This window comes from Dendropsophus ebraccatus, chromosome 5 (assembly GCF_027789765.1).
Source record: "Dendropsophus ebraccatus isolate aDenEbr1 chromosome 5, aDenEbr1.pat, whole genome shotgun sequence".
Taxonomy (NCBI): domain Eukaryota; kingdom Metazoa; phylum Chordata; class Amphibia; order Anura; family Hylidae; genus Dendropsophus; species Dendropsophus ebraccatus.
In genome coordinates, this window is record NC_091458.1 from 66,265,159 (window position 1) to 66,292,044 (window position 26,886).

Consider the following 26,886-nt stretch of genomic DNA (forward strand, 5'->3'; position numbering starts at 1 on the left):
CAGGCCGAAGCACCGCCTTGTCCTGATGAAAGAACGGAAAGGGGGGACGGCAAGAAAGAGCGGCCAACTCCGACACCTGTCGAACAGACGCGACAGCTACCAAGAAGACCACTTTGAAGGATAAAATGGACAGGGGCACGTCCCGGAGGGGTTCAAACGGAGAAGACTGCAAAGCATCCAAAACCAGGTTCAGATCCCAGGAGGGATCAGAGGACGATAAGGGGGGGCGAGATGTGCCACCCCCTGGAGGAAAGTCTTGACCTGAGGAACTGAAGCCAAAGGTCTCTGGAAAAAAACAGAGCGCGGAAACTTGACTCTTAAGGGAACTAAGGGATAAACCAGACTCCAGCCCTGCCTGGAGGAAAGCGAGGAGCCGAGCCAACGAAAAGGAAAGCGGGGGCACAGAGCAGGCTTCACAATGTCGAAGGTAGGACTTCCAGCAGCGATAGTAAATCCTGGCGGATGACGGCTTTTGCGCTCTGATCATCATCCTAACGACCGTGTCCGAGAAACCACGGGATTTCAGAATCCAGGCTTCAAGAGCCACGCCATCAAACGAAGCGAGGCGGCAGATCGGGCCTTGACTGAGAAGGTCCAGACGGTCGGGAAGACGCCAGGGGGTGTCGGCGGCAAGGTTCACGAGATCCGCGTACCAGGCGCCATTCCGGGGCCACTAGGATGATTGGAACCCCTTCTGCCTTGATTTTTCTCACAACTCGCGGGAGGGGAGGGAAAATGTAGGGCAGGCTGAACTGCCGCCAGGGGATCAACAAGGCGTCCGACGCCAGAGCCTGAGGGTCCCGCTTCGGCAGACATCTGTTGATCCGAGATGCCATCAGATCCATGTCGGGCGTCCCCCATCTGAGACAGATCTGGGAGAACACCTTGGAATGCAGGGTCCATTCCCCTGGATCCACACGTGCGCGACTCAGGTAGTCTGCCATCCAATTGTCCACTCCTGGGATGTGGACAGCGGATAGGGCCAGCACGTTTACCTCTGCCCAGGAGCGGATCAGCGCCACTTCCTTTATGGCGGCCCTGCTGCGGGTGCTGCCTTGATGATTCACGTACGCCACCGTAGTGGCGTTGTCTGTCTGTACACTGATGGGGAGACCTCGGAGCTGCAACTGCCAGTGCAGGAGAGAGAGCCTGATCGCCCGTAGCTCGAGTATATTTATGGGAAGCCGAGACTCCTGTGGCGACCAAGTTCCCTGCGCGGTGACAGTGTTCCACACTCCTCCCCAGCTGTGCAGGAATGAGCGACCAATGGAGAGGCTCGGAGACCTGAGCCACCATTGGAGATCCCGCCGAAGGCGAGCTGGAAGGCTGACCCGGCAATCCAGGGAAGGGAGTGACCTGTCCCACTGTGACAGGAGGAAGAGCTGAAGAGGACGAGAATGAAACTGCGCAAAAGGAACTGCCTCCATTGCGGCCACCATCCTCCCCAGAACCCTCATGCAGAATCGTATGGACACCGGGTGATGACTGCAAAGAGCCCGTACCCCGGACCGAAGGGACAGCAGTTCGTCCTCTGGGAGAAAGACCCGAGCCTGGAGCGAGTCCAACCTCATCCCCAGGAAAACGATGCACTGAGAGGGGGTCAAGGAGCACTTGGGGTGGTTTAGGAGCCACCCGAAACGAGAAAGTGTCCAGCGTTATACGGAGGCTCTCTGAATTCTGGTCCCTGGACGCGGCTTTGACAAGTATGTCGTCTGAGTAAGGCGTTACAGAAATCCCTCGAGTCCGTAAGAGAGCCATGACGGCCGCCATGGTCTTTGTAAAAACACGAGGGCCGTGGCCAGGCCGAAAGGGAGAGCCACGAATTGAAAGTGGTCCGACACGATGGCGAAGCGAAGAAAACGCTGGTGGGGGGGGGAAATGGGAATGTGGAGATACGCGTCCTGGATGTCCACCGAGGAGAGGAACTCGCCCGGGTCCAGGGACGCGATGACTGAACGTAAAGATTCCATCCGAAAATGAGATAGCCGGGTGGTTCAGGCGCTTGAGATCCAATATTGGACGCACCGAGCCATCCTTCTTTGGAACTACAAATAGGTTTGAATAGAAACCGCGGAACCGTTGGAGGGGAGGAACGGGAACAATAACTCCCTTGGCGAGGAGAGAGTGAAGGGCCTGGGAGAATCCGGCTGCTAGGGAGGGGGACCGAGGCGGACGAGAAGGAAAGAAACGGTTGCGAGGAATGGAAGAAAACTCTATCTTGTAGCCCCGTGACACCACGTCCCGCACCCAAGCGTCCTTGGGGTGGGGGAGCCAGACCTCCTGGAAAAGCAGGAGACGGCCGCCCACGCGCGGGGGGAAAACTTCAGGAGGAGGCGGGCTTGGGAGTGCCTGACTTGAAGAGGGCCCAGGAGGAGTTTGTCCGGGCTTGCCAGGAAGAACTGTTTCTGGAGAAACCAGGCATCTTGTTTTGAGTGACCGGAGCGAGACTGCGGGAGTGACCGAAAGGAGCGAAAGGAACCCGGCTTGCGGCGGAAGTCCTGACGCTTCGGGTAATGCTGGGGGAGATTGGTACTCTTAACCCCGGTGGCATCAGAAATAATTTCGTTCAAGCGTTTCCCAAAAAGATGGGAACCTGCAAAGGGGAGGCTGGTAAGTAACCTCTTCGAGGCCGGGTCAGCCCGCCACTCGCGCAGCCATAGAGATCGGCGTATGGCCACGGTATTAGCTGAGGCAAAGGCCGAGCTGGCTGCGTTGTCTAAGGAAGCTGAACAGATATACTGGGCCGCATCTTGTATCTGCTGAGCGTGGTCAGCCAGGTCGTTGGGGGACGCCCCGGAAAGTAGACTGTCCCTCAGTTGTTTAGCCCACACTGAGATCGCCTTGGAGACCCATGTGGAGGCAAAAGTGGGCAAGGAGCCGGAGGCTTCGAAAGCCGATTTTGCCATGGCTTCCACCCGTCTGTCGGTGGAATCCTTGAAGGAAGCCCCGTTGTCCAGAGGAAGCGTAGTGGCCTTGGTCAAACGGGAGACTGGAGGATCCACAGAAGGTGGGCAGGACCAGAGAGACACAAGGTCCTGTGGAAAAGGATACAAGGCTTCCAAGCGTTTGGGCTTTGTGACTGGGAAAGGCGCTACGGACACGGTGGGCGCTTTTGTGGAAACAGACCTCTCCAGAGGGGGGCGGGTCCTGCAAATCCTTCAGCTGGAAGGTATCACGGACGGCGGCCATGAGACTATCTACCGTGGCAGACATGTGAGAATGCTCTGAGTCAGAGATGGAAGCTAACTCAGAATCTGACTGATCTCCAGGAGAATGAGACCGCCTTGCTGGGGAGATGTGGGCAGGAGCCAAACTCGACCTAGGAGATCCTGAAGATGAACGAGAAGAGGGCGTCTGAGGACGTTTACGGGAACGACTCCGACCGGAGCGACTGTTAGAAGGGAGGGGGCGAGCCTGAGCTGCCGCGGAAGTGGATAGGCGGTCGAGGGCAGCCGCGACCGACTGGGAAAGTTCAGCCATCTGAGAGACAGAACGACAGAGGGAACGTGCCCAAGCTGGAGCTGGCTCATCCGACTCCTGAGAAGGAGGGGGATCCTGTGCAAGAGACTGAGAAGAATTGGACTGCATGGAACAAGCAGCGCAGAGTGGCTGAGAATGGGCAGAAGAAGATTGTGTTACAAGACAAGCAGAAATAGTAAGTAACAGAGGAAGGTGGAGGCTGCTGACGGCGTGAGGAGTCAGACCTTGAGTCAGACATAATGCAATATAAAGGAAAAAACACAAAAGTATGCCCTCTTAGAGGCAGACAGCTTAAAAAGAAAAGGTGTCGTGGCAGGAAGATTTCAGCAGTGTACCAGGTAAGCTGGGGAGGCTGACAGCCTGCAGAAGAAGAAACAGACACTCAATGAGGTAGAGAAGAAGGTAGCAAGAAAACAGTGATTAAAGGGTCCCACAGAGGGCTTACCCGGTTGAACCAGAACCTGTCCTGTGGAAGAATGATGCTGCAGGAGCAGACACTCGGCAGTGAGACCAGCAGATCGCTGCAGAGCAGGGCACAGCAATGGCGTCCAGACCAGGGCACAGACCGCAATGGTGTCCGGAAGCCCGCGCGCGGGAATGTACCAGAGCGGCGGCCTCTGCGCAGTGACGTCACCGCACCGGCCCGCACGCCGGAGATTCAAACAGAAGCCTGACCGGAAGAGCGCCCTGGACCCGGAGAGTAGCGCCGTGCCGCGCCGCCGGGTGGGAAGCGGTATCCTCCGACACCCCGCCCAGTGCGGTGGAGGAGCCAGGCCCAGCGCGCTGAAGCAGCCGGAGGTGTTGGGGCACGCCGTGGGAGACTGGCCGCGCGTGCGAACGGAGGAGCAAGCTGCAGAGAGAATCTGCGGGGAGGTAGTCCGGGGGAAATGGTTCCCGTGGGGAGGCTGACAGCCTGTACAGAGGGGGCGCGCAGTGGTCTTGGCTAGTCGGGAACCCCAGAGGAGTACCCCGATAGGACAGAAACTGTGAAGAGGCCGGGCAGAAGGATTTACTCACCGTCCGACGTCTTCTGATCTTCTGCCGCCACTGTGCAACGCTGATGCGCTCAACTCTGGGAGGCTGAGTGGGCAGGGGCTGTCGGAACAAAGTCCGCAATAAGGAGACAGACAGCTGGGCTGGTCTGTGTCCTGGGCGCTGGGTCCGGCCGTAGGTGACCTAGGGTAGACAGCCCCTCTATATTTAGGGTCTGTTCCCTGGTCACATGAAAAGTGGGATCAGGGAGAGTCTATATTACTCACCGTGCCCAACCTGTTAGGGAGAAAAAGGGTTAACACAGAGAAAAAAAAGCAGAGATGATCTGGAGCAACCAGACCTGCATCTGCCTCCTACTGACACTAAGCTAAACTGAATTAGCTCAGTGCCAGTGGGCGGGTTTAGCCTGCTGGGAGAGGCCGACTTGCTTTCTTTTTTCTTAGTGTCAACCTCCTAGTGGCAGCAGCCTATACCCATGGTGTCTGTGTCCCCCAATAAGACGCCCTAGAAATTATGATTATCTGTACAGCATTCTCAAACATGAAATATATAATACCTGTGTACACTAAACCGTTATCAGTTAACTTTCTTTTCGTTTTCTTTCGTAACTTGGCTTTCGTTTATAATACCATTATTATAAATTGTCAGCCATGTTCTATATTTGACATTTTGCTATTTGTGAACAGTATGCTGCCCAGTAGTAATATATGTAATGTTGATTTTTTTACTACATATGTGTTTCTTGTCAGGCCTTTGCAAATGAAAGACTCTTCGTAGTCTTGAGTGAAAAACTATATGACTTGCTACAGATGGTAAGTGATGTTTATTCTTGTGTATCTATATTTCGCTTTGTCATGTTCATGCTACAATGTATTTGTAGCTTCTTTTTTTTTAATAACTTAAAGTGACTGTACCCACAATCTGCACCCCCCCAACCACTTTTACCACTAGGAATGCTCCAGGCAGATTTTTTACTATTCATCACCTGTGTCAGCACGGCACATGGGCTGGAATGTTAAGGCACCTGTCTAGTTTTCACTGCAGAGGAATAGGAAAAATGGTGAAGAGGGCGGGGAGGAGGGACGGAGGGGTGGTGCAAAGTTGGGGCACAGATACTCCAAGACACGGCCGTTGGGCACAGGGCTGCAAGTTTAAAAGTTGTTTTTCAGAACAATAACTGCATCACCTGCCGAACGGACAACAGGACAGATCTTGGATTAAAAGCAGCTATCCGAAGGTACAAGTTGTTTGGGGGCGACAGATTGTGGGTACAGAGTCGCTTTAAAGCATGTTATAGTGGTAACTTCTGATCCTAATAAATCAGAAGGCAATTATTTGAAATCTTTGTTTGTTATATATATCTTAACCCCTTCCCCCAATATGACGTCCAGGGACGTCATGAAAAGCAGTGCCATTCTGCATCATGACGTCCCTGGACCCAGCCCCCCACCCGTGCCCGGAGCTTACAGCCCACCATCTCCCCCGGAGCCAGCAACCCGCCTGAAGCTTTCAGCAACCCCCTGGAGAAGCCCCCCTGCCTGGAGCTTCCAGCGCCATCCGCCTCCGCGGCCCCCACTTCCGGAGCTTCCAGGCTCACCCCCCCAGAGGTGGCCCCCGTCCGGAGCTTCCAGCACCTCCCGGGGGTTACCATAGTAACCCGGACGCTACCCGGTGCGTCTGGGTTACTATGGATAGTAACGATCAGGACCCTGCACTGCAGGGACCTGATCGTTTGAATGAGTGGTCAGTGTGTTACACTGACAACTCATTCAGTATATAATGCAGTACGGCACAGATCAGGTGCTGTACTGCATTATATATATGCCTGCAAAAGTAAAAAAAACACATACATACATACATACATACATACATACATACATACATACATACATACATACAATAAATAATTAATTAAAATATATAAATATACATATTCCCCATCCCCCTTTATAAATGATCCCCTATAAATAAGATACATATGTTTGGTATCATCGCGTCCGTAATGACGCAGTCTATTAACCGGTTACATTATTTAACCCGCCTGATTAACGCCATAAAAAAAAAATGAAAAACTAATCAAAATAAAAAAAATTTGTTAATCCCGCCCCTAAAAAAAATAAAGAAAACAGCTATCAAAACATCACATGTACCCAAAAGGTGTACCACTAAAAACTTTAGCTTATGCCGCAAAAGAAAAATCCCTCAAATAAGTCCTCAAATATTACTGCCCTTACAATATGCAAGACACAAACAGTGTATATAGTATCAATGGCATAAACTATAACAAAAGCTATATAACATGGATATCACTGTAATCGTACCGACCTGATGAATAAAGATAACATGTCTTATGTGATGTATAGTAAGCTGCAAACAAAAAAAATGGTGAAAAAATGCTGCTAAATTGTGTTTGTTTTTTATTCATACCACCTCATAAAAAATTAATCAAAAAATGATCAGGGTGTCACATGTTCCCCAGAATTGTACCAATGGAAACGTCAACTTGTCTTACACAAATATTTTGGCACCGCAAGGCCTCTGTGACATGATATACTGGCTAAAAAAAAAACCTGAAATAAAAAAAGGCCCCAAAATTCCCCAGGTCTCTGTCATGTCTGCAGCCTGTGGTTGAGTCAGGTGACGGACTGCGGCCACATATGGCGGATTTCTAGAAACATTGGAACAAGCAGAATAAATATGGAGTTCCATTTCTCAGGTAGTATTTGCTGTGTTAGAGGAAAAAATTGATTAAAATGGAATATCTGCCCAAAAAAATGAAAATTTTAAATTTCCCCTCCAACTTGCTTAAATTTCTGTGAAAAACCTAAAGGGTTAATAAACTTATGAAATGTTACTTTGAATACTTTGAGGGGTGCAGTCTTTACAGTGGAGAGATTTATGGGGGTAACCAACATACAGGCCCCACAAATCCACTTCAGAACTGAACTGGTCCCTAATAAAATCAGAATTTGAAATTTTCCTGAAAATTTGAAAAATCGCTGCAATATTTCAAAGTCCTCTAACATCCTAACAAGTAAAAGGACGTTCACCAAATGACGGCACCATAAAGTAGACATGTTGTAGATGTTGCAGTAATAATTTTTATGTGATATGACGATCTTTCTTAGAACAAGAGAATTTTGAATAGAAAGAAACGTAAATTTTTCAAATTTTTGCGCAAATGTTGTGCTTTTTACAAAAAACTACTGAGTGTATCAACAAAAGTATACCACAAACATAAAGAGGAGTATGTCACGAAAAAACTATCTCAGAGTAACCGCAATAGTTAAAAGCATCGCAGAGTTATCACTACAAAAAGAGAAACAGGTCAGATTTGAAAAATAGGCCCTGGTCATTAAGGCCAAAACAGGCTGCGGAGGCAAGGGGTTAATCATGCTTTTTATAATTCAGTTTCTACTTCTGATATTTTCTTATAGGACTGGGAGCAGCGTGAAGAGGAGCACAACTTATTAATTGAAAGGATTCTTTTACTAGTGCGAAATATCCTTCATGTACCTGCTGATCCTGAAGAGGAAAAGGTATTCTGTCCATCTTTGTTACTAGAGTACATTTTGTTGGCATAAAGCCATATTGTAGGACTGCCTCAGTTCTAAGATGACGAAAAGATGTCTTTATATACCTTTGTTATCTTATTACATTTTTCTTTTTTAGAATGTGGATGATGATGCTAGCACTCATGATAGAGTATTATGGGCAATTCACATGAGTGGTATGGATGACCTAGTAAAGTTCTTGGCTAGTTCAGAGACAGAGCAACAATGGAGCATGCATGTACTAGAAACAGTGTCTCTTATGTTCAGAGATCAGGTAAGTGACTGCCAATCAGCAACAAAATGCAATGATTGCTTTTCTCTGAGGTGTGTTTTTTTTTTTTTTTTTTTTTTGCTTAAATGAGGATTTCCACTGCATTATGGCATTAAAATTGATACCCATCACAAGACTGAAAAAAATGTGACCTCATAAGTGTAGTCTCGGTCTGAAGTGGTGAATGGAAATACAGTGGTAGCTTGGTTTAAGATTAACTTGGTTTAAGAGCGTTTTGGTTTAAGAGCTCAGTTTTTCAAAATTGTGAATTGGTTTAAGAGCTCCCTGTACTGGGTGGGAGCGCGAGTGGGGGAGCGGCATGGTCTGCATAGAGGGGTCTACAGCACTGTACTCAGGACGTCTCCCTCACCTTCCAAATCATAGCAGATCCATTTCAGGCTGGGGCCTGCATCAGGGGACAGGAATGTGGAGGTAATCTCTTCGTAGCTTTCACCCCTCTCTCCTCAGACAGACAGTGCTTCTATACTGTGCTCACATCTGCCCTGCTCATTCCTTCATGCTCCCTGCAGTCTGTCAGCTCTTGTTTTCATTATTTTTGGGGTGTGGAACCAATTGTCTGCATTTCTATGATTTCTTATGGGAAAATTTGCTTTGGTTTAAGGGTGCCTTCACACGTACCGTATCGCTGCGTATTTATCGCATAAAACTCGCATGAAAGTAGCTGCGTTTTTTGTGGTGTTAAACTCGCCTGTGAAAATCATGTGCAAATCAAAACTCGCATGTAAAAATCGCACCAAACTCGCATGTAGTAATACACATACATTGACTTGATAGCAATCAGTATCACTGTGGATTTATGTGCGAGAAACTCACAGCAATAAATACGCAGCAATACGGTACGTGTGAAGGCACCCTAAGGGTAGAAACCCACTTGCAGGATCCGCAGCGAGTCCCCTCGAGTCCGCTGCGGATCCTGTCCCTATACTTTGAATGGCAGACAAACACTCAACGGGGATGTACATCCCTGCTGCGAGTTTGTCCGCAGCCCGCCCCGTTAAACCCCTCGGCCGCCGGAGCTGATACTTTACCTGATTCCGGCTTGCTTCGGTGGTTCCCGGTGTCTTCAGCAAGCCGGAGCGGGGACCAGGTGAAGTATATGCTCCAGCCAGCCGTCCGCCCGCAGCCCCTTTAACACCTCCCGCAGCCCCGGCCGCCCGATCCCCACCAGAGGGGGGGAGGGGGTACCCGCAGCTGGTACCCGCTCCGGCTTGCTGAAGACACCGGGAACCGCCGCAGCAAGCCAGGGTCGGGATCAGGTAAAGTATCGGCTCCGGCGGCCGGGGGCATCACTGTACAGAAAAGGTTGAATGATTATTCGCTATAATGAAGAGCACACATCAGGATCTCCCCTAGAAGTGAACGTGGAGGTTTTTGTAGTCCAATCCACTGGTCATGGATACTTGTAGTGGGAAAACCCAATGAAAGACTTTAATATGCCAGAAATGTGAAGAATAACACTTAGCAACGTAATTGTAGAAATAGATTAAAATTTCAAGGGGAAAAAGGTGTTAAAAGCAGTGTACATTGCTCCAACCCAGGATTTTGAGGTCCCCTTTCGCGAGATTGGGGGGGGCCTCTGGACCACCTTGATCTCTGTGGATAAGGCCTAACTAACCCAGATTGAAATTCCCCTTTAGATGTAGCCACTTGGTAAATAATAAAGTGAGGCGCACTCAACTAAAATTACACCCGAGGTCAGTGATCGGAAAATGTAATCATATAAACACAAAATTTATACAATATAAAATGCAGCAATAATGTATATTTGTCTTATTTTCTACTTTATATCCCTAACCTATTTATCTATGTAGCGTTGGGCACATTTTTCTTCTTTCTATATGGTAAATAATCGAATTGACAGACTTGAAGTTTACTATAATGCACCCCCCCCCCCCCAAAAAAAAAAAAAAAAAACTTTTTTTTTTAAAAATATACAGTTTGTCCAGGAGTGCTACCTCTTGCATATGCAAAATTTATTATATATGTGTGTGTGTCTATATATAATAAATATATATATATTATGAACTACTTTACAGAACTCTGAGCAGTTGGCTGCAACCGGTCAGGCCCGATTTTCCGCTGAAAGAGCAACGGACCTTAAAGACTTGGAGATTCTTCGACAAAGGGAAATGGCAGAAAAAAAGAGCAGAGTTTTTCAGCGTGGTACTAGGTGAGTTTTCAATATGTGAGTACGATTCTGCAAACAAGATGATTATTCAAAGTGTAGTAGATGCGTGGAACTAACTTCCAGCAGATGTGGTAGGTAAATCTGCAATAACGGAATTTAACCCTTTTTGAAGGGAACCAATCAGCATGATTGTGCTGATGTGGTTCCCAGCAGCACAGTATAAGGCTACTGTGTACTGTGTACTGTGCAGCTTGCGGAACATACCAGCCATGGTAGCAGTAGTAGCTGTAAAAAGCAGAAAAAGATGTTTTATTTTTCAGTGTGAGGCAGGCAGAGGGGCACAATTAGTCATGTAGGCAGGCTGCACAGTAGCTCTATACTGTGCTGCTGGGAACTATATCAACACAGTCCTGCTGATTGGGTCCCTTTAACCTCTTAGGGATATATGACGTACCCGTACGTCATATGTCCGGAAGAGGTGTTCAGAGCGGGGCCGCGATCCCGGGTGCCACACGTGTAGGTCGGGACTGTGGCTGTTAGCGGGCACGGTCCGATCGCCGTGCCAGCTAATAAGGTTATTGGATGCAGCTGTCAAAGTTGACAGCTGCATCCGATTACCTTCTGGAGTCGTTCCCTGGTGTCTAGTGGCGGAGATCGCTCCTCCGGGACAACGTGATCTCAGTGTCTGGTGACTGCCGGGGTCTCCGCCAAGATGGAGCTGACCCCGGCTCGGCACTCGTTTGTTTTCGGCTGCAGCAGCCGAAAGCAAACGAGTGCCGATCTTATTGATCTTTGCTAGCCCCCTCCCCTAATAAAAGTTTGAATTACCCCCCTTTCCCCCATGTTATAAATAAAAGTAAATAAGGAAATAAACATGTTTGCTGCTGCCGCGTCCATAATTGCCCAAACTATTAATTAATCACATTACTGATCTCGCACGGTAAACGGCGTAAGCGCCAAAAAATCCCAAAGTGCAAAATTGTTCATTTTTATTCGCATTAAATCCAGAAAAAATGTAATAAAAAGCAATCAAAAAGTCGTATATGCTCAATCAAGGTACCGATAGAAAACATCATGGCGCAAAAAAATTACACCTGAGACAGCCCCATAGACCAAAGGATAAAAGCGTTATAAGTGTGGGAATGGAGCGATTTTAACCCTTTAAGGACATGGCCCATTTTCGTTTTTACGTTTTCGGTTTTTCCTCCTTGTGTTTAAAAGGTCATAGCACTTGCATTTTTCCACCTAGAAACCCACATGACCCCTTATTTTTTGCTTCACTAATTGTACTTTGCAATTACAGGCTGAATTTTTGCATAAAGTACACTGCGAAACCAGAAAAAAATTCAAAGTGTGGTGAAATTGAAAAAAAAAACGCATTTCTTTTATTTGGGGGAAATGTGTTTTTACGCCATTCGCCCTGTGGTAAAACTGACTTGTTATGCATGTTCCTCAAGTTGTTACGATTAAAACGATATATAACATGTATAACTTATATTGTATCTGATGGCCTGTAAAAAATTCAAACCGTTGTTAACCAATATACGTGCCTTAAAATCGCTCTATTCCCAGGCTTATAGCACTTTTATCCTTTGGTCTATGGGGCTGTGCGAGGTGTCATTTTTTGCGCCATGATGTGATCTTTCTATCGGTACCTTGATAGCGCATATACGACTTTTTGATCGCTTTATATTACATTTTTTCTGGATTTGATGCGACCAAAAATGCGCAATTTTGCACTTTGGGATTTTTTTGCGCTGACGCCGTTAACCGTACGAGATCAGGAATGTGATTAATTAATAGTTCGGGCGATTACGCACGCGGCGATAGCAAACATGTTTATTTATTTATTTGTTTACTTTTATTTAAAACCTGGGAAAAGGGGGGTGATTCAGACTTTTATTAGGGGAGGGGGCTTTTTACTATTAACAACACTTTTTTTTTTTTTTTTTTTTTTTTTACACATATACTAGAAGCCCCCCTAGGGGACTTCTAGTATATACACTTGGATCTCTCATTGAGATCTCTGCAGCATAGATATGCTGCAGAGATCCATGAGATCGGCACTCGTTTGCTTTCGGCTGCTGCAGCCGAAAACGAACGAGTGCCGAGCCGAGGACGGCGCCATCTTGGACGCGTCCCCGGCCGGCATCAGTAACGGAGATCGCTTCTCCGGGACAAGGTCCCGGAGGAGCGATCTCCCCCACTAGACACCAGGGAAACGTTGCCTCCGGTAATCGGAGGCAGCTGTCAACTTTGACAGCTGCCTCCGATTAGCTAATTAGCGGGCACGGCGATCAGACCGTGCCCGCTAATAGCGGCGGTCCCGGGCTACTCGCGGCACCCGGGATCGCGGCACTTCAAAGCGGGGCCGCGCGGCGGCCCCGCTTTGAAGTGCAAGTGAGGACATATGACGTACCGGTACGTCATATGTCCTTAAGAGGTTAAGGGACGTATATTTGTTAACAATGGTTTGAATTTTTTACAAGCCATCAGATAAAAGAAAAGTTATACATGTTATATATCGTTGTAATCGTAACAACTTGAGGAACATGCACAACAAGTCAGTTTTACCCCAGGGCGAATGGCGTACAAACAAATACCCCCCAAATAAAAGAAATGCGTTTTTTTGTTCAATTTTACCACACTTTGAATTTTTTCCTGGTTTCGCAGTGTACTTTATGCAAAAATTCAGCCTGTCATTGCAAAGTACAATTAGTGACGCAAAAAATTAAGGGGTCATATGGGTTTCTAGGTGGAAAAATGCAAGTGCTATGGCCTTTTAAACACAAGGAGGAAAAAACGAAAACGCAAAAACGAAAATTGGCTCCGTCCTTAAGGGGTTAAGGTCCCATGACCTTTTGTAGCAGCCAGGAATTGCGACTCATAGCCGGCATGGTGCATTCCATGCAAGCTATTTAACCATTTAAATGCCTTCAGCAGCTTGTAGCAATTGAATGTAGACAACATTGATCAATGCAGTACATAGGTACTGCACTGATCTCTATGAGCAATTGTGATATTTCTTATAGATGTTCCCTGAAGGAAGGGTGGCTACAAAAACTTATTGAGGCTATGTTCATACACAGTATTTTTGCTCAGTATTTTGGTCAGTATTTTTCAACTGTAACCAGAAGACGATTGAAAACACAGGCTATGCGGAGAAGGCGTTCAACCGCGTACAGTACACTGGGACTACTTGAGAGAAATTTTGTGATACCTCCTTACCTGCTATTATGTCGTTATACACTACGGCCTCAGCTTCAGTGTACACTGCTGGTACCCTGTCCTCTAAATTTACAATATCCAACGGCACATGGTAGGGATGCCCCCTGTCTCCATTTATATTGGTTCTGGCCATGGAACCCTTTGCCCAGTACATATATTCCCGCAAATCTTAGGAGTACTCATTGGCCCAAAAGAACACCACATAGGTCTGTTTGCGGGTGACTTCATCATCTTTCCCTAAGATCCCGCTACAGCCCCACCCTCCGCCCTTGATGTGCTGTTAGCTATTATAAATTGAACATAACCAAATCCATTTAATATTCCATATCTGGGAATAACCCTTACCTCTTCTCTCTAAATTGATCTCCACTAATTACGATACTCTCCTAATGAGTTCAGTAAAAGACATTAAATCCTATTCGTCTTTTGCCATGTTGTCGGTAGGACAGGTAGCTGCCACAAAAATGTTGCTTTTACCCAAGGTGCTTTACTATTTCCGAAATTTACCTGTAACAGTACCCGCTTGCATCCTTGCTAAATTGCAAAAACTACTACTGCAAAGATAGCTACAGTGTTGTACACTGACCTCTTGTCCTCAGTGGGTATCCATGGAATCTGCTGTTCTTAATTGTACCTCCCTAAACGATGAACTGTGGAAAACTGCTATTGTTAACAAACCTTCCAACAGTGGGAACCCTGTTATTAAAGCTGTATTTAAAACTTGGCTATTCTGCGCTAAAACCTCCTGGTTTATGCCCTAGAAGGCTTTCCGACTTACCATTATCAGCCCTTAAACGCTACTTACCTTCTCTAGACCTACGGCCTTTTGACAACCCTTGGCATTTCCTCTTTGTCAGACATTAGCAATTCTAATGGTTTACTACTGTTTTCTGTTATACCAAAAAAAGAAACTTTTGCTATATATCCTCCAAAGAGTAACCAAAAATACACTCTATGCTCAAAGATGTATAACACATACACCACCCCCACAAACTATCTTCACACAGAAGAAACATCTGAGCTAAACCACACATTTTTGGAAATAATTAATGAAGTTTATTTAAACAGTTTTTTTGAAAACATGATTATCACACAACAGTTCATAAAATATTCTTTATAAAAAAAAAAAGAGGAGGACAACACAAGACTGACAACACAACATAAGGAAAGGGAGACAGCACGGTTCACACGTGTCATATGAAAAAATCAATAAGTAAAAGGCATGCTTTGACCAGCGGATTTTATATTTTACAAAGTGCCATGTGCATCATGCAATAGACGGAAAATGGCGGAGGCAAAGCGTGCTAGTAACGATGATAGTATTACATGGATTAGTTTTTAGAGGTGAAGGATGAAGAGTGCAAAGTGCTTAAAGTGACACTGTCACCCCCTATTTGCATTTTGACTGCTCTCCACAGATGAAAGCTGTAACATTTACCCTTTACATTACTTATTTTATATCACACCTCATGGTGCTTGTTCTAGTAAAAGTGTTTTTTATCACCTGTGGATTGGTATGTGGGCGGGGCCTCACGGACTATTTGCCACATCGCCCCGCCCCTATTGCAGTGACGTCATCGCCTCATAGGACCCCCACCTAGCGGCCATTGGTGTGGGACAATCTAGGGGGTGGGGCATAGAGCTTTAGGCTGGCCCTTCCAATGGCTGATGAGGGGGCGGGGCCTATGCAGCGGTGACGTCACGGATGGGGGCAATATAACAGGCACGAAATATGACATCAAGAGCTTCATTAACTGTAGGACAAAAGGGGTGATCTATAAAGCGACATGCAGCTGCGGTAAGGAGTACGTGGGTAAAACGATCCGCGAATTCTGCCGCAGGATTGGAGAACATCTATGTGACATAAGACGTGAGATGGATAAACCTCTGGCGAGGCATATCAACACGGAGCATGGGGGAGATATGAGTGGCTTAAAATTCATGGGCATAGATGTGGTGCAACCCCCAGTACGGGGGGGGAACTGGCACAAGAGAGTCCTTCAGCGAGAAACTGAATGGATATTCAGGTTAAAAACAACAGCACCAAACAGGATGAATGAACAGCTCAGCTTCTCATGTTTCTTGTAAGTTGTGGCCTGCCATTGGCATTTAAGATGGTAATTTCTTTAATGGATAGTTTTCTGTGTGCACTCTATGTATGTACAGCCTTTGGTTTCTACCTTGCCACTGGGTAGGGCCTTCTGTACATCCCTTAATATTTTTGTATGGTGTAAATACATAATGTATATTGAGTTAAATAAATAGATCTCTGTATTTTTTGTAGCCAGTCCTGAGATATCCTGCTTTAAACCCAAAGGGCTTCTATGGTTCACCAGACGGCGCTTGAGTTGTTTACAGAGGTCGCCTAGGTGACGCCGCAGCGCACCGTGAGAAATACGTGATGACGTCATGATGTGCAATGACGCATCGCGTCAGACGGTCTGCAGCGCGGACTAATGTGATTTAATCCCTGTGTATCGGCACAGGAACAGGTAGCCACTGCTTCCATAGCGTCCTGGCTTGATACTAATGCCAGGAAGGGGGTCACCTGCCACTGCAGGGACCAACCACACGTACCCCTATAGGCCCGGACACCATACCGGAGCCTTATTGTCAGTTCATTTTTATTTTTGATTTGTTTTTTTTGTTTTTTTGGTTTTCCCTGTGTGCCTCGCTTCCTTGATAACCCCAGTACACCTGGCAGAAACGCGTCGGAAGGTGGGGTACCTGCACGTTAGGAAGGGAAAATTAGGGTTTTCTTGACAAAGGGGTAGCTCGGGGTAGGGGTCGCCCTTCTAAGGGCGAGTGCCCCGCTGTTCCCTGTGCGAGCAGGGATAGTACGGCCTATAATCCATGTAGTGCATAGCAGGGCCAGCAGGTCTCTAACACCTGAACGCTGGACTCTCTCCACCCCCGCAAGCTACTCAATAGCAACACCACTTGAACAAGACATCAGATGGGTGAGACAATACCATGTATTATTTATTTATTTAACCCCTGATGATTTTTTGAACATTGCAGTGACGTTATCAGTTAGGGTGGAATTGAGGCCACCATTTGTATAATGCTTGTTTGTGTTGTGTCATGTGGGGATTAAGTTTTAACAGTGATATAAAGTAATGAAAGCTGTAACATTTACCCTTTACACCTGTGGAGAGCAGTCAAAATGCAAATAGGGGGGTGACAGTGTCACTTTAAGTACCAACTAGTAATCACCTCAAAAGGAGGCCTGACGAAGGACGTACCGAAACGTGCGTTGGGGTGTTCCTGTGGGTAAGGGAGCTGCACGGCTCGCATGCATGGTGTCTGTAATTTTCAGTTATGTGTTCTATTTTCCTTTTTGAGGTGATTACTAGTTGGTACTTAAGCACTTTGCACTTTTACCTCTTCATCCTTCACCTCTGAAAACTAATCCATGTAATACTATAATCGTTACTATTTTCAGTCTATTGCATGATGCACATGGCACTTTGTAATATATAAAATCCGCTGGTCAAAGCATGCATTTTACTTATTGATTTTTTCATATGACACGTGTGAACCGTGCTGTCTCCCTTTCCTTATGTTGTGTTGTCTGTCTTGTGTTGTCCTCCTTTTTTTTATAAAGAATATTTTATGAACTTTTGTGTGATGATCATGTTTTCAAAATAACTGTTTAAATAAACTTCATTAATTATTTTCAAAAATTTGTGTTTTGGCTCAGATGTTTCTTCTGTGTGAAGATAGTTTTTTTTTTTTTTTTTTTTTGGGGGTAGTGTTTTTTTGTTCTAGTCAAAAAGTGTTTTCCATAGAGAATTTCCGTGCAATGCGCAATCTCTGAAAGGGTGGTGGTGGTATTGCCCACCTACCCGGTATGAACAAACCTACTTTAACTCTACCAAAGCTAAAAAGGGTGTCTCTATGGGGAATCACAGGGACATCTCACGCTCCAAAAAAAATTAAAGCAGATCTTTCTTGTTCCTTCACTGATGAGCAATGGAGTGAAATATTCTCATTACATAAAAGGATCTCCAAGTGCACCAATCATTTGGAATCCTCTGGCAAACTGATATACCGGTGGTGATATACCCTGTACAGAATCTAAGATATTTCCTGTTTTTTCCAGGACATGCTGGAAATGCCATCAGTCCATAGGTACACTGATGCATATTTGGTGGGACTGCCCCCTTGTGTCTCCTCTATGATCTCAGATAAAGGGTGAATTGACGCAGCTCCTTAAGACTGTTCCTCCATGTGGTCCGGAGGTGGTGTTGCTCAGTCTCACATTGGAGTCTGTTGCCCCACCAGTTCTTACCGTAATGGTCTACTTCTTAATGGCTACAAGGTTGGCTATAGTCAGGCTGTGGAAGTTGACTTCACTTCCTATGTTGGCATATATCAGGGCAATGGTGTCTCACAATTTTGAAATGGAGAAATTGGTAGCCCAACGTTTAGGTAATTACAATTTGTTTTCCCATAAATGGCAGCTATGGACGGAACACTGTACGAAGTCTTCTGCTTTATCCAATACTTAACTGACAGATATTCTTTATCTTGTGGCACATTGTTATACTTTATATGCTGTACCTCGCATGGGTCCTCCTGTATTCTACGTATTAGCCTACATGTATGTATGATTCATATTTATTATTTTAATAACGTGATACCTCGCGCTACTTTATAAACTTTTCTTTCCTAAATGTGAAATAAAAATGTGTTATAAAAAGAAAACACAAGCTATGTTCACACACTGTTGAAATTTAGTGGATTGCAATAATTTTACTGCAAATGTCTGTTTTTTCAAAACAACAGCCATCCCCTAAATTTCAAGAGTGTGTGAACATAGCATTTCTGTCTTTTTAATCCACTTCTGGTTTTGGTTGCAAAATACTGTGTGGGAATATAAACCTGCCCCAAAAGTTTACATCACCCCATTTTGCTATTTTTTAAATATATAAACAAACATTAATCATTTGGTATTACCCCATGATGAATTGCCCAAACTATTAAAAAGTCGCATATATGCAAGTGAGGTACCCATAAAATGTACAGGTTATGGTGATTATTGTATTATGCCCTCTTGAAAACCAGAATTGTTTGCATCTTGTAAAATAATGACCAAAATGAGGCCCTAATACTTAAACACAAGATAATTCACGTGTATTAACCAACAAAACACAGTAATCACTAAACTCGAGATCAGTGAAAAAATTCCAATGAAGTACTCAATCAAGAGTCTCCACTGATTCCCCCAAAAATTTAAATATGCAAAACAAGTGTCCATGGAGCCTCGGTTGCGAGTCTCACATGTATTAATTTATAGACATCAATTGAATTTGCTGAGCTGGGGTTTTCTTGTTCCAGGCATTCTCGGTTTGGTGGCTCATATATAATTCAAGGATTGAAGTCTATTGGAGATAAAGATATAATTTACCACAAGGGGCTTCATAATGTAAGTATTTCTAATTAAATTCGATTGGAGCTGCATATGGGATTACAGAATTGATGTTCTATGTATACTAAGATAACAGCTAATACTTTGCATATATTTTAGAAAACAGCTAAAATATCAGCTTGTATCTGTTAGCTAAATATTAGGCAAAAGAAACTTGTTTTGTACATGCATATACAGTATGTTAATATTTACCTTAAAGCCTATACACCATCAAATGGAGATGAGCAAATTAACTTTGTGTCTTCACGAATAACAGATTTGTTTTGGATTTGCAAGTGCCCGAATTGCGCTTGTGAAGTCCATGTATAGTATGTCCAGAAGCAGGCACTCCTGACAAAGCCCGTACAGCAAATATAAGGCACTAAATAGGTTGTCCAGGCAAAACTAACTTGTCCCCTATCCACAGCACTCTGCTCTTTCTGGGGACTCCATAGGAACAAGTAGAGCCACGGGTCACTTGCCGTACCCATGGTTGTATTCATAACAAAGAAGCCTGGGCTGGTACGGAGATGGGGGGTTTAACGGAGGTTGGACCCTTGCTATCTCTTACTTGTTCCCTATCCGTTAGGTAGTTTTGCCTAGACAACATCTTTAAAGCTGACATAAATACAACATCAGCACTTGCATATGGGGTGCACTGTCAGGGAAACATGGATAAAAAAAGAATCACAATAGTGATTCAAACATACAGGGTCTGACTTGGACATATCTGTATCTTCAACTTAGAGTCCCTTTTTTTTTTTTTGCAGAAATCAATAGTCCAGGCGATTTTTAAGTAACTTTGTAATTGGGTTTATTAGCCAAATATGCCATTATTTGCATTTAAAAAGCTTTTTCCCAGGTCCCCCCCTCCCTCCTCTTTTCCATCCACTGCAAAAAAATCAGGAAATTGTGACTTGTTGCATCAGACGTACCCAGTCTGGTCTATAGAGAGGGGAGGAGGGAGTTAGCAGACAGCAGAAAGCAGATAACAGAGGATTATAGGCATGGAGCTGGGTTACAGCTGTAATCAGAGCTCAGTGGTGACTGTCAGAGGAGATAAAGGGTGAGGTATTTGTAGATTAACTCTTTGTTGTCCTGTTTTGTTGTTTTATTTAGCTCTCTCCATAGGAGAACAATGAAGACATGGGGGAGAGCTTCAAACTGCTTTTTCATGATAAAAATGCATTTTTCGGCTAATAAACCCAATTACAAAGTTTCTTAAAATCGCCTGGTCTATTGATTTCTGCAAAAAAAAAATTCATAACAGTGACACTTTAACCCCTTAACGACATCGGGCGTAAACTTACGCCCTCGCGCCCTGGTACTTGGCGCATCAGGGCGTAAATTTACGCCCGATGTTTCCCCGATCGCTGCGTGTTCGCACACAGCGATCGGGGAAGATGGCCTGCTATAAATCATAGCAGGCCATCTTAGCTTCACGGCACGGGGGGTGGTTAACACCCCCCGTGCTTACGATCGCCGCTATAGGCTGATCAATTCAGATCAGCCAATAGCGGCGATCGGAACCTTTCCGGGTCATCGATGACCCGGAAAAAAATGGCGGTCGGTGCTGTCCGAAGTAATGGTGGTCACCGTGCCACCGCCCCGATCGCCGTGAACGGCTGTCCGGTACCGGCCGGCCGTTCACGGCGATCGGGCCGGTGGCACGGAGATCAGAGTCCCACAAAATAGTAAATACCTGCCCTGGACCCCTCAGCTAGGTAGCCGAGGGGTCCAGAGCAGGTATTTGTACATTACTCACCTGTCCCGGGCTCCTGATCGGCGTCTTCCGGGTTTGCGGCATCCTCGTGTTTGTTCGGGTCTTCGGCTTCCTCCGTGACGTCACGTTCGGCTTCTCTCGGCTATTTTCGGCTCCAGCGTCGGCTTTTTCCGTATTTTGCGCTCTGCTGCCCTCTAGCGGCTGATATGTGTAATACACTTATCAGCAGCTACAGGGATGTTCAGAATGTAGAAAATTTTTATTTATTTTTTTTCAAATTTTTTTTTTTTCTATTTTCCGCACCCTATCGCCGCTGAGTGTTGATCAGCATCGCACGAAAGTGCGCTACTAATCAGCAACTCCTCCTTTTTGGCGTAGGGTGTTTTTTTTTCTATATTCTACTGCCACGGTCTGCTGATAAGTGCCGCACATAAGTGCGGCATTTATCAGCAACTCCTTTGTTGGCGTAGGTTGTTTTTTTTTTTATACTTACTGTAAAAAAACACGTAAAAAACACTACATTACACCAAACTACATTGAATAAAGTTTGACACTACACCACTACATACCCCATATACTAGTCCCCGTATAAAGATGGCCCCCAGGGTGTTTTCGGCGTCACAGGGATACGTTATTATTGCCTCCGACACCGAAACAGCCAGTGAGGATGAATGGAGGGGGATCCTTCTTTCCTCCATTCATCCTCATCATCCAGTGCCGTGTCTGGGGGTAGCGTAGCGTACGCTGCCCCCCAGACACGTCTTTTCCGCCAGTACCGTCCCAATAAGAGATGACGGTATGGTGTGAAATTCTACAAACTCTGTGAGCGTACCTCAGGGTACACTTACAGATTTAGGGTACGTGCACACTGCGGAATGGCGAAGGATAACTCTTGCGTGCATTCCGCAGCTGGCACCCGCCGGCGGACTGATGCGGGCGCATGTCTCTACCCGTGTCATAGACTCCATTCTATGCACGGGCGGAATCCGTCGTCCATCCAAAGAATGAACACGTTGGACGGAGAGCGGAATCCGCCCGTGCATAGAATGGAGTCTATGACACGGACGGAGACGCGCGCCTGCATCAGTCCGCCGGAGGGTGCCAACTGCGGAATGCACGAAGGGTTATCTTCGCGATTCCGCAGTGTGCACGTACCCTTAGAGTGTATGTAGGAAGGGACACCCGAATGCAGCCCCCAGATGCCCCCTCCCCCCCCCCCATCCTCGGAACTAGTGGGAAGATCGTCCGGGAACTGATCTTCCCACTGCTGGATAAAGGTTACCACCTGTACGGGGATAACTTTTATACCAGCACCCCCTCTTCCGGTCCCTCGCTGCCTGAGCTACTGTAGCTTGCGGCACGATCCGAAAATATCAGAAGCAGTGATTAGAGCCCTAATATTTAGCAGCCATGGAGCGGACCCAGCGCTTCTGGATATGAAGGACCCCGTATCGCACCAGGACAATATTTTCTAGGTGACGTCCCCCACACTGGAGAAAGGGAGACCCCAGAAGAAGTGCAGAGTGTGGCGTAACAGGGGGATTAGGAAGGACACCATTTACCAGTGTGACACCTGTCCTGATCCCCCCGGCCTCTGCATACTGGATCACTTCAAGGCGTACTACACGTCATTGGGGTTCTACATTATCTAAATTCTGTCCCATATTCCTATTTCAGGGGTCACGTTGGTCCAGGGATTATTCTGATCGCCATTATGGAGTCGGGAAGGAATTTTTCCCCTGTGATGAGGCTACTGTCGTCTGCCTCACGAGGGGTTTTTGCCTTCCTCTGGATCAACACAGGTTGAATTTGATGGACACCTGTCATTTCCAACCTTATAAACTAATAATTGGCCTAATACCCCAAATAAATTAGAATTGTCCCTTTTCCCCAGCTAAGTAGGTATGGCCGCCATTCCCATTAGAGAATGCCATGATGCAATTACAAAGCCTCTGTGCGGCCAGGACAGTAGAAACCCCCCACAAGTGACCCCATTCTGGATACTACACCCCATAAGGAATCTAACAAGGGGGGCAGTGGGGATATGGGCCCCTGGTGACGGCCACATTTGGGACGTGAAAATGAAAAAAATTGTATTTTTTATTTTCTCGGCACATGTTCTACGTAAGTGCCCGTCACCAGTGGGGTCCATATCCTCACTGCACCCCTTGTTAGATTCCTTATGGGGTGTAGTTTCCAGAATGGGGTCACTTGTCAGGGGTTTCTACTGTCCTGGCAGCACAGGAGCTTTGTAATTGCGACATGGCCTCCATCCTCCATTCCAGCCTCTAAATGGCGCTCTGTCCCTTTGGTGGCTTGCCCTGTGCCCATATGGCACATTATGCCCACATGTGGGGTATTTTCGTACTCAGGGGAAACTACCCTACACGTTTTGTGTTCATTTTCTTTTTTAACCCCTTGTGGAAATGGAAAAAAAATCAAGGCTAGACCAACATTTAGTGTAATTTTTGTAAAATATTTACTCTAAATCATTAATCTTGTCATGATTTTTTCATTTTCACAAGGGGTTAAAAGATAAAAAAAAACATTTAATGTGTAGCGCAATTTCCCCTGAGTACGGAAATACCCCACATGTGTACATAAAGCGCCATGCGGGTGCAGGGTAAGCCTCCGAAGGGACGGATCGCCTTTTGGTTTTTGAAGGCTGGATTTGGATGGAATGGATTTCGAGGGGCCATGTTGCATTCAAAAGGCCCCTGTGTTGCCAAGACAGTTGAAACCCCCCACAAGTGACCCCATTATGGAAACTGCACCCCTCAAGGAATGTAACAAGGCGTGTAGTGAGCATATGGACCCCACTGGTGACGGGCACAAATGTGGAACAATGTGGCGTGAAAATGAAATATTACATTTTTTACACTATAATGTTGGTTTAGCCTTGAATTTATCGTTTTCATGTCGCATTTACAGAGCCCTCGTGCTGCCAAAACACTGGAAACCCCCCACAAGTGACCCCATTCTGGAAACTGCACCCCTCAGGGAATCTAACAAGAGGTGCAGTGAGGATATGGACCCCTTGATGACTGGCACATTTGTGCGATGAAAGTGAAAAAATGAAATTTTTTACTTTTACGTCACATTGTTCCACATTTGTGCCCGTCACCAGTGGGGTCCATATGCTCACTGCCCCCCTTGTTAGATTCCTTGAGGGGTGTAGATTCCAGAATGGGGTCACTTGTGGGGGGTTTCCAGTGTCTTGGCAGCACGAGGGCTCTGTAAATGCGATGTGGCCCTTGAAATCCTTTTCAGTGAAATTCAGCTTCCAAAAGCCAATTGGCGCTCCTTCCCTTTGGAGGCTCGTCCTGCGCCCCCATGGCACTTTATCGCCACATGTGGGGTATTTCCGTACTCGGGAGAAACTGCGCTACACATTTTGTGTCTTTTTTTGCCTCTTATCCCTTTAAGAAAATGAAAAATTGAAGGCTAGAACAACGTTTTAGTGTAAAAAATAAATTTTTCTTTTTTCACGCCATATTGTTCGGAAAATCTGTGAAGCACCTGTGGGGTCCAGATGCTCACCGCACCCCTTGTTACATTCCTTGAGGGGTGTAGTTTTCTAAATGGTGTCCCTTTAGGGGTGTTTTTTAGGTTTTGGCACCCCAGAGCCTCTGCCAACCTGAAGAGGTACAGTCAAAAATGACCAAATATAACGGAGGCGTTGAAATTCACTAGGCGCTCCTTTATATCTGAGGCTTGTGGTTGCGTCAAATAGCGCAATAGGGTCACATATGGGGTATTTCTATAAACTGAGAAACGGGACAATAATTATTGGGGTGCATTTCTCTGGTAATAGGTTTATAATTATGAAAAATATTGGATTACAATAAAATCTCTGCACAGAAAATTAAAATTTTCAAATTCCTTACACACTTAGCTTTTATTTCTGTGACTCCCCTAAAGGGTTAAAACACTTTCTGGATATGCTTTTGCAGAGTGTGGGGGGTGCAGTTTCTGAAATGGGGTGTTTTGTGGGGCTTTCTAACATACAGGCCCCTCAAATACACTTTAAACCTAAAAATATCTGATTTTGAAATTTTACTGAAAATTTGGAAATTTGCTGCTAATGTTTTAAGCTTCCTATCGTCTAAAAAAAAAAATGAAAGATAGTTTAATAAATGCCTCCAACATAAAGTAGACATGTTGCTAATGCTATTTAGGGTATATTCACACGGGCGGGCTCGCAGCGAGATTCTCGCTGCGAGCCCGGCAGGTCCTGTCAGTTCCCATAAACTACGTACTTGCTGCGGTCTAAACGACCGCAGCGAGTATGTAATTATACCGCGCTTAACCCCTTCTACTCCCGCCGGCTCCCCCGCTGTAAGCAGCATACATTACCTGTCCTTGCTGCACGGGTCCGGCGTCCTGCTCTCCCGCCCGGCCAATCAGTGGCTGCGGCTGGCAACACACTAATTGGCCGGACGGGAGAGCAGGACGCCGGACCCGTGCAGCGAGGACAGGTAATGTATGCTGCTTACAGCGGGGGAGCCGGCGGGAGTAGAAGGGGTTAAGCGCGGTATAATTACATACTCGCTGCGGTCGTTTAGACCGCAGCAAGTATGTAGTTTATGGGAACTGACAGGACCTGCCGGGCTCGCAGCGAGAATCTCGCTGCGAGCCCGCCCGTGTGAATATACCCTTAATATATAATTTATGTGGTATAACCACTTTCTGTATACGCAAAAAAGTTTCGAAGTTGGAAAAATGCATTTTTTCACATTATTTGGTTTTTTTTCATAAAGATTTGTTATGAGTATTGACTCTAATTTACCAGAAATGTAAAGTACAATATGTCACGAGAAAACAGTCTCAGAATCAGCCGGATAGGTAAAAGCATCCCGAAGTTATTAATGAATAAAGTGACACTGGTCATATTCATAAAATTTGTCTCTGTCATTAAGGCCATTTCAGGCTCTGTCCTTAAGGGGTTAAAGCTAATATGCATGGTTTTTTTTTCTTTAAACGAATATTTGGTCAGTAAACAGCCTGTTGCTTAACCCCTTAAGGACAGAGCCTGAAATGGCCTTAATGACAGAGACAAATTTTATGAATATGACCAGTGTCACTTTAGTCATTAATACCTTTGGGATGCTTTTACCTATCCGGCTGATTCTGAGATTGTTTTCTCGTGACATATTGTACTTTACATTTCTGGTAAATTGGAGTCGATACTCATAACAAATCTTTATGAAAAAAACCCAAATAATGTGAAAAAATGTGAAAAAATGCATTTTTCCAACTTTGAAACTTTTTTGCGTATACAGAAAGTGGTTATACCACATAAATTATATATTAAATAGCATTAGCAACATGTCTACTTTATGTTGGCGGCATTTATTAAACTATTTTTCATTTTTTTTACACAATAGGGAGCTTAAAACATTAGCAGCAAATTTCCAAATTTTCAGTAAAATTTCAAAATCAGATATTTTTAGGGACCTGTTCAGGTTTAAAGTGTATTTGAGGGGCCTGTATGTTAGAAAGCCCCACAAAGCACCCCATTTCAGAAACTGCACCCCCCAAACTCTGCAAAAGCACATCCAGAAAGTGTTTTAACCCTTTAGGGGAGTCACAGAAATAAAAGCTAAGTGTGTAAGGAATTTGAAAATTTTTATTTTCTGTGCAGAGATTTTATTGTAATCCAATATTTTTCATAATTATAAACCTATTACCAGAGAAATGCACCCCAATAATTATTGCCCCGTTTCTGCAGTTTATAGAAATACCCCATATGTGGCCCTATTGCGCTATTTGACGCAACCACAAGCCTCAGATATAAGGGAGCGCCTAGTGAATTTCAACGCCTCTGTTATATTTGGTCATTTTTGACTGTACCACTTCAGGTTGGCAGAGGCTCTGGGGTGTCAAAACCTAAAAAACACCCCTAAAGGGACACCATTTAGAAAACTACACCCCTCAAGGAATGTAACAAGGGGTGCGGTGAGCATCTGGACCCCACAGGTGCTTCACAGATTTTCCAAACAATATGGCGTGAAAAAAGAAAAATTTATTTTTTACACTAAAACGTTGTTCTAGCCTTCAATTTTTCATTTTCTT

The 26,886-nt window shown here is 45.5% G+C and overlaps 1 protein-coding gene across 2 annotated transcripts in view; it reads left to right on the forward strand.

The window, feature by feature from the left end:
- Nucleotides 1-26,886, forward strand: part of TIMELESS (timeless circadian regulator) — a 146,561-nt gene that overhangs the window by 71,722 nt on the left and 47,953 nt on the right. For both annotated transcript variants that reach the window (XM_069970461.1, XM_069970462.1), the window contains 5 exons: nucleotides 5,223-5,285; nucleotides 7,911-8,012; nucleotides 8,146-8,301; nucleotides 10,356-10,489; nucleotides 19,019-19,106. In XM_069970461.1, the coding sequence (XP_069826562.1) occupies nucleotides 5,223-5,285; nucleotides 7,911-8,012; nucleotides 8,146-8,301; nucleotides 10,356-10,489; nucleotides 19,019-19,106 (543 nt within the window). The remainder of the gene's footprint in view (nucleotides 1-5,222; nucleotides 5,286-7,910; nucleotides 8,013-8,145; nucleotides 8,302-10,355; nucleotides 10,490-19,018; nucleotides 19,107-26,886) is intronic.